Source organism: Salvelinus namaycush, unplaced genomic scaffold (genome assembly GCF_016432855.1).
Source record: "Salvelinus namaycush isolate Seneca unplaced genomic scaffold, SaNama_1.0 Scaffold600, whole genome shotgun sequence".
Taxonomy (NCBI): domain Eukaryota; kingdom Metazoa; phylum Chordata; class Actinopteri; order Salmoniformes; family Salmonidae; genus Salvelinus; species Salvelinus namaycush.
The window spans coordinates 67,261-75,884 of NW_024061310.1; the positions used below are offsets into that span (position 1 = coordinate 67,261).

The 8,624-nt window shown below is 36.6% G+C and overlaps 1 protein-coding gene across 1 annotated transcript in view; it reads left to right on the forward strand.

The window, feature by feature from the left end:
* Window positions 1-7,632, forward strand: part of cmc1 (C-x(9)-C motif containing 1) — a 31,789-nt gene extending 24,157 nt beyond the window's left edge. The window contains exon 4 of the mRNA XM_038986926.1: window positions 6,595-7,632. Within this exon, the coding sequence (XP_038842854.1) occupies window positions 6,595-6,715 (121 nt within the window). The 3' untranslated portion in view covers window positions 6,716-7,632. The remainder of the gene's footprint in view (window positions 1-6,594) is intronic.
* The last annotated feature ends 992 nt before the right edge of the window (window positions 7,633-8,624 follow it).

Consider the following 8,624-nt stretch of genomic DNA (forward strand, 5'->3'; position numbering starts at 1 on the left):
ATAACTGTTCTTCATACTAGTTCTGACTCAGTGCTCTAATGATAACTGTTCTTCATACTAGTTCTGACTCAGTGCTCTAATGATAACTGTTCTTCATACTAGTTCTGACTCAGTGTTCTAATGATAACTGTTCTTCATACTAGTTCTGACTCAGTGTTCTAATGATAACTGTTCTTCATACTAGTTCTGACTCAGTGCTCTAATGATAACTGTTCTTCATACTAGTTCTGACTCAGTGCTCTAATGATAACTGTTCTTCATACTAGTTCTGACTCAGTGCTCTAATGATAACTGTTCTTCATACTAGTTCTGACTCAGTGCTCTAATGATAACTGTTCTTCATACTAGTTCTGACTCAGTGCTCTAATGATAACTGTTCTTCATACTAGTTCTGACTCAGTGCTCTAATGATAACTGTTCTTCATACTAGTTCTGACTCAGTGTTCTAATGATAACTGTTCTTCATACTAGTTCTGACTCAGTGTTCTAATGATAACTGTTCTTCATACTAGTTCTGACTCAGTGTTCTAATGATAACTGTTCTTCATACTGACTCAGTGTTCTAATGATAACTGTTCTTCATACTAGTTCTGACTCAGTGCTCTAATGATAACTGTTCTTCATACTAGTTCTGACTCAGTGCTCTAATGATAACTGTTCTTCATACTAGTTCTGACTCAGTGCTCTAATAATAACTGTTCTTCATACTAGTTCTGACTCAGTGCTCTAATGATAACTGTTCTTCATACTAGTTCTGACTCAGTGCTCTAATGATAACTGTTCTTCATACTAGTTCTGACTCAGTGCTCTAATGATAACTGTTCTTCATACTAGTTCTGACTCAGTGCTCTAATGATAACTGTTCTTCATACTAGTTCTGACTCAGTGCTCTAATGATAACTGTTCTTCATACTAGTTCTGACTCAGTGTTCTAATGATAACTGTTCTTCATACTAGTTCTGACTCAGTGTTCTAATGATAACTGTTCTTCATACTAGTTCTGACTCAGTGTTCTAATGATAACTGTTCTTCATACTGACTCAGTGTTCTAATGATAACTGTTCTTCATACTAGTTCTGACTCAGTGTTCTAATGATAACTGTTCTTCATACTGACTCAGTGTTCTAATGATAACTGTTCTTCATACTAGTTCTGACTCAGTGTTCTAATGATAACTGTTCTTCATACTAGTTCTGACTCAGTGTTCTAATGATAACTGTTCTTCATACTAGTTCTGACTCAGTGCTCTAATGATAACTGTTCTTCATACTAGTTCTGACTCAGTGCTCTAATGATAACTGTTCTTCATACTAGTTCTGACTCAGTGTTCTAATGATAACTGTTCTTCATACTAGTTCTGACTCAGTGCTCTAATGATAACTGTTCTTCATACTAGTTCTGACTCAGTGCTCTAATGATAACTGTTCTTCATACTAGTTCTGACTCAGTGTTCTAATGATAACTGTTCTTCATACTGACTCAGTGTTCTAATGATAACTGTTCTTCATACTAGTTCTGACTCAGTGTTCTAATGATAACTGTTCTTCATACTGACTCAGTGTTCTAATGATAACTGTTCTTCATACTAGTTCTGACTCAGTGCTCTAATGATAACTGTTCTTCATACTAGTTCTGACTCAGTGTTCTAATGATAACTGTTCTTCATACTAGTTCTGACTCAGTGTTCTAATGATAACTGTTCTTCATACTAGTTCTGACTCAGTGCTCTAATGATAACTGTTCTTCATACTAGTTCTGACTCAGTGCTCTAATGATAACTGTTCTTCATACTAGTTCTGACTCAGTGTTCTAATGATAACTGTTCTTCATACTAGTTCTGACTCAGTGCTCTAATGATAACTGTTCTTCATACTAGTTCTGACTCAGTGTTCTAATGATAACTGTTCTTCATACTAGTTCTGACTCAGTGTTCTAATGATAACTGTTCTTCATACTAGTTCTGACTCAGTGTTCTAATGATAACTGTTCTTCATACTAGTTCTGACTCAGTGTTCTAATGATAACTGTTCTTCATACTAGTTCTGACTCAGTGCTCTAATGATAACTGTTCTTCATACTGACTCAGTGTTCTAATGATAACTGTTATTCATACTGACTCAGTGTTCTAATGATAACTGTTCTTCATACTAGTTCTGACTCAGTGTTCTAATGATAACTGTTCTTCATACTGACTCAGTGTTCTAATGATAACTGTTCTTCATACTAGTTCTGACTCAGTGTTCTAATGATAACTGTTCTTCATACTGACTCAGTGTTCTAATGATAACTGTTCTTCATACTAGTTCTGACTCAGTGCTCTAATGATAACTGTTCTTCATACTAGTTCTGACTCAGTGTTCTAATGATAACTGTTCTTCATACTAGTTCTGACTCAGTGTTCTAATGATAACTGTTCTTCATACTAGTTCTGACTCAGTGCTCTAATGATAACTGTTCTTCATACTAGTTCTGACTCAGTGTTCTAATGATAACTGTTCTTCATACTAGTTCTGACTCAGTGCTCTAATGATAACTGTTCTTCATACTAGTTCTGACTCAGTGCTCTAATGATAACTGTTCTTCATACTAGTTCTGACTCAGTGTTCTAATGATAACTGTTCTTCATACTAGTTCTGACTCAGTGTTCTAATGATAACTGTTCTTCATACTAGTTCTGACTCAGTGTTCTAATGATAACTGTTCTTCATACTAGTTCTGACTCAGTGTTCTAATGATAACTGTTCTTCATACTAGTTCTGACTCAGTGCTCTAATGATAACTGTTCTTCATACTGACTCAGTGTTCTAATGATAACTGTTCTTCATACTGACTCAGTGTTCTAATGATAACTGTTCTTCATACTGACTCAGTGTTCTAATGATAACTGTTCTTCATACTAGTTCTGACTCAGTGTTCTAATGATAACTGTTCTTCATACTAGTTCTGACTCAGTGTTCTAATGATAACTGTTCTTCATACTAGTTCTGACTCAGTGCTCTAATGATAACTGTTCTTCATACTAGTTCTGACTCAGTGCTCTAATGATAACTGTTCTTCATACTAGTTCTGACTCAGTGTTCTAATGATAACTGTTCTTCATACTAGTTCTGACTCAGTGCTCTAATGATAACTGTTCTTCATACTAGTTCTGACTCAGTGCTCTAATGATAACTGTTCTTCATACTAGTTCTGACTCAGTGCTCTAATGATAACTGTTCTTCATACTAGTTCTGACTCAGTGTTCTAATGATAACTGTTCTTCATACTAGTTCTGACTCAGTGCTTCTAATGATAACTGTTCTTCATACTAGTTCTGACTCAGTGCTCTAATGATAACTGTTCTTCATACTAGTTCTGACTCAGTGCTCTAATGATAACTGTTCTTCATACTAGTTCTGACTCAGTGTTCTAATGATAACTGTTCTTCATACTAGTTCTGACTCAGTGTTCTAATGATAACTGTTCTTCATACTAGTTCTGACTCAGTGTTCTAATGATAACTGTTCTTCATACTAGTTCTGACTCAGTGTTCTAATGATAACTGTTCTTCATACTAGTTCTGACTCAGTGTTCTAATGATAACTGTTCTTCATACTAGTTCTGACTCAGTGCTCTAATGATAACTGTTCTTCATACTAGTTCTGACTCAGTGCTCTAATGATAACTGTTCTTCATACTAGTTCTGACTCAGTGCTCTAATGATAACTGTTCTTCATACTAGTTCTGACTCAGTGCTCTAATGATAACTGTTCTTCATACTAGTTCTGACTCAGTGCTCTAATGATAACTGTTCTTCATACTAGTTCTGACTCAGTGTTCTAATGATAACTGTTCTTCATACTAGTTCTGACTCAGTGTTCTAATGATAACTGTTCTTCATACTAGTTCTGACTCAGTGCTCTAATGATAACTGTTCTTCATACTAGTTCTGACTCAGTGTTCTAATGATAACTGTTCTTCATACTAGTTCTGACTCAGTGTTCTAATGATAACTGTTCTTCATACTAGTTCTGACTCAGTGTTCTAATGATAACTGTTCTTCATACTAGTTCTGACTCAGTGTTCTAATGATAACTGTTCTTCATACTAGTTCTGACTCAGTGCTCTAATGATAACTGTTCTTCATACTGACTCAGTGTTCTAATGATAACTGTTATTCATACTGACTCAGTGTTCTAATGATAACTGTTCTTCATACTAGTTCTGACTCAGTGTTCTAATGATAACTGTTCTTCATACTGACTCAGTGTTCTAATGATAACTGTTCTTCATACTAGTTCTGACTCAGTGTTCTAATGATAACTGTTCTTCATACTGACTCAGTGTTCTAATGATAACTGTTCTTCATACTAGTTCTGACTCAGTGCTCTAATGATAACTGTTCTTCATACTAGTTCTGACTCAGTGTTCTAATGATAACTGTTCTTCATACTAGTTCTGACTCAGTGTTCTAATGATAACTGTTCTTCATACTAGTTCTGACTCAGTGCTCTAATGATAACTGTTCTTCATACTAGTTCTGACTCAGTGTTCTAATGATAACTGTTCTTCATACTAGTTCTGACTCAGTGCTTCTAATGATAACTGTTCTTCATACTAGTTCTGACTCAGTGCTCTAATGATAACTGTTCTTCATACTAGTTCTGACTCAGTGTTCTAATGATAACTGTTCTTCATACTAGTTCTGACTCAGTGTTCTAATGATAACTGTTCTTCATACTAGTTCTGACTCAGTGTTCTAATGATAACTGTTCTTCATACTAGTTCTGACTCAGTGTTCTAATGATAACTGTTCTTCATACTAGTTCTGACTCAGTGCTCTAATGATAACTGTTCTTCATACTGACTCAGTGCTTCTAATGATAACTGTTATTCATACTGACTCAGTGTTCTAATGATAACTGTTCTTCATACTAGTTCTGACTCAGTGTTCTAATGATAACTGTTCTTCATACTAGTTCTGACTCAGTGTTCTAATGATAACTGTTCTTCATACTAGTTCTGACTCAGTGCTCTAATGATAACTGTTCTTCATACTAGTTCTGACTCAGTGCTCTAATGATAACTGTTCTTCATACTAGTTCTGACTCAGTGTTCTAATGATAACTGTTCTTCATACTAGTTCTGACTCAGTGTTCTAATGATAACTGTTCTTCATACTAGTTCTGACTCAGTGTTCTAATGATAACTGTTCTTCATACTAGTTCTGACTCAGTGCTCTAATGATAACTGTTCTTCATACTAGTTCTGACTCAGTGTCTAATGATAACTGTTCTTCATACTAGTTCTGACTCAGTGTTCTAATGATAACTGTTCTTCATACTAGTTCTGACTCAGTGTTCTAATGATAACTGTTCTTCATACTAGTTCTGACTCAGTGCTCTAATGATAACTGTTCTTCATACTAGTTCTGACTCAGTGCTCTAATGATAACTGTTCTTCATACTAGTTCTGACTCAGTGCTCTAATGATAACTGTTCTTCATACTAGTTCTGACTCAGTGTTCTAATGATAACTGTTCTTCATACTAGTTCTGACTCAGTGTTCTAATGATAACTGTTCTTCATACTAGTTCTGACTCAGTGCTCTAATGATAACTGTTCTTCATACTAGTTCTGACTCAGTGCTCTAATGATAACTGTTCTTCATACTAGTTCTGACTCAGTGTTCTAATGATAACTGTTCTTCATACTAGTTCTGACTCAGTGTTCTAATGATAACTGTTCTTCATACTAGTTCTGACTCAGTGTTCTAATGATAACTGTTCTTCATACTAGTTCTGACTCAGTGTTCTAATGATAACTGTTCTTCATACTAGTTCTGACTCAGTGTTCTAATGATAACTGTTCTTCATACTAGTTCTGAGTCAGTGCTCTAATGATAACTGTTCTTCATACTAGTTCTGACTCAGTGCTCTAATGATAACTGTTCTTCATACTAGTTCTGACTCAGTGCTCTAATGATAACTGTTCTTCATACTAGTTCTGACTCAGTGTTCTAATGATAACTGTTCTTCATACTAGTTCTGACTCAGTGTTCTAATGATAACTGTTCTTCATACTAGTTCTGACTCAGTGCTCTAATGATAACTGTTCTTCATACTAGTTCTGACTCAGTGCTCTAATGATAACTGTTCTTCATACTAGTTCTGACTCAGTGCTCTAATGATAACTGTTCTTCATACTAGTTCTGACTCAGTGTTCTAATGATAACTGTTCTTCATACTAGTTCTGACTCAGTGCTCTAATGATAACTGTTCTTCATACTGACTCAGTGCTCTAATGATAACTGTTCTTCATACTAGTTCTGACTCAGTGTTCTAATGATAACTGTTCTTCATACTAGTTCTGACTCAGTGTTGTGATGATAACTGTTCTGACTCAGTGTTCTAATGATAACTGTTCTTCATACTAGTTCTGACTCAGTGTTCTAATGATAACTGTTCTTCATACTAGTTCTGACTCAGTGTTCTAATGATAACTGTTCTTCATACTGACTCAGTGCTCTAATGATAACTGTTCTTCATACTAGTTCTGACTCAGTGCTCTATTGATAACTGTCTTCTGAACACCACTGTCTGTCTCTGTCTCTCAGCTACAGAGACTCAGCATTCTTCGAGGAGTGCAAGCAGGAGTACATCAAGGAGAAGCTGGAGTTCCAGAGGACAGGGGTGGCGGCTAAGAACCGCTCACAAAAACTACCAACCAGCATGTAGAATGCAAATTGACCCCTGACCCCTGAACATGTTGCCATGTTGCTTCCACCTATCCGATCCTCTCAGATCTACAGGAGTGGTTAGGTAGCGGGGGTTAGGGGTCACGAGGGTGGCAGGGGGAGTGAGTGCTACTCACAGGGCTTTACAGTGTGTATATTGTACATCAGGTTGGGATGCTCATTGCCCCTGCGGGAGGAACTAGATCAACGAAGGGGCCGGAGACAGGAGGACATCCTAGGCCCTAAGTGACCTGTGTAACGACTACGAGGCAGGTTGGCAAGGTGTGTCTAAAGGCCTCCGTTCACCTGTTTGTAGGGAAAAGGAATCTCTTACAAGATACGTGTCCTCAACAGAGACACTCTGGTTGATCTGATCAAACAGCCCTGATGGATAATCACACTGTTCCTCAACAGAATCCCTCTGGTTGATCTGATCAAACAGCCCTGATGGAAAATCACACTGTTCCTCCTGTTTCAGAATGATCAGTAATGTTTGTGTTGTTGATGCTGTCTGTCTGCTCTTCAGTTTGTATATTTATGAAGAATTGTTTCTGTCGATGCTTTGGAAGTGTTTTCATGTTGAGCTTGTTAGCAACCAATACTGTCCAAAGTGAGATTGATTCCAACGATATAAGACCTGTCCAAAGTACATCAATAATATTCAAGGTGTTGACATCCTCCACTATGAGAATGTTCCCAGATGGTTCCTAATTATACACAGATTGATACTGCATAGAGGCTTTATCCCATAATTTAGGATTCACCGGTGAGTTGCCGTAACTACTGGTGTGATGATTTATGATTTATAGGTGAAGCATTATGGACAGAGTTGTTGTAAAAAGGTATAATTATATGACATTTGACTTGACATTGTGTTATAGTACATATAAATAAAGACAAACAGATGTTCATAACCTCTCTGTGTTGTGACTTTATGCTTTTTAAACCATACAGGTGTCACAACGATGACTTCCTGGTTCACAATCACCCTTTTTCAATGTCCCTTGAAATACCTATTTCAAGTCTTATTACTGAGTCACTTAGGCTTGTCACACATCCACACAGCCTTGATTTATACTGTTTGTGGTTCACTGACTGTCACCCATATCTCATCTACCTGTTTTATATTACATGTGTTAATCTCTATTCATGTTATTCATACAAGCCTGACGCTGTATGCTACAAGACGGGAATAGCAACACAGTGAGACGTGGCAGGGCCATTTCAGTGTTCAGCTGTCAAGCAGTAGTCGCACAAGTGAGACAATTGTTCATGAAATATCACACACACAATATCTGCCCATCATAAGTATTCACCCCTCTTGGATTTCTTCACATTTGTGTTAAAAAGTGGGATTAAAATGGATTTAATTTTTTTTTTTTTTTTGTCAGTGATCTACACAAAATATTCCGTGAAAGTTAAATTCTGACATTTTTTTTTTTTTTACTGTTAATGAAGAAAACCCCTAATATACCTTGATTGGATAACTATTCACTGCCCTGAGTCAATACACGTTAGAAACACGTTTAGCAGCGATTACAACTGGGAGTCTTTCTGGGAAAGTCTCTAAAGGGCCGATCTCGATATAGGAATATATGCCTTTCTTACACACAGTATTTATTTTTCAGTAGCATAACGTGCAGCACTCTGAATACATTTCATTCAACCGCTGAAAACCCTCCTACTCGGTGTCCAATAGACTTTTTTTTCTCGTGGAGTTTTCAGTACATTTATCTTGGCCACCCTTTTAAATACGGTGTGCAATTTAATTAGAATTTAGTTGACAGACGCTAGAATACATGGAGAGAATGGGGTCAGAATATAGGAATCAAGGGGGAAAAATAGCCATCTATGCATATTCGCTTCCGTTTCAGGACCAACCTAGTAGATATAAAAATACTCTTGATCTT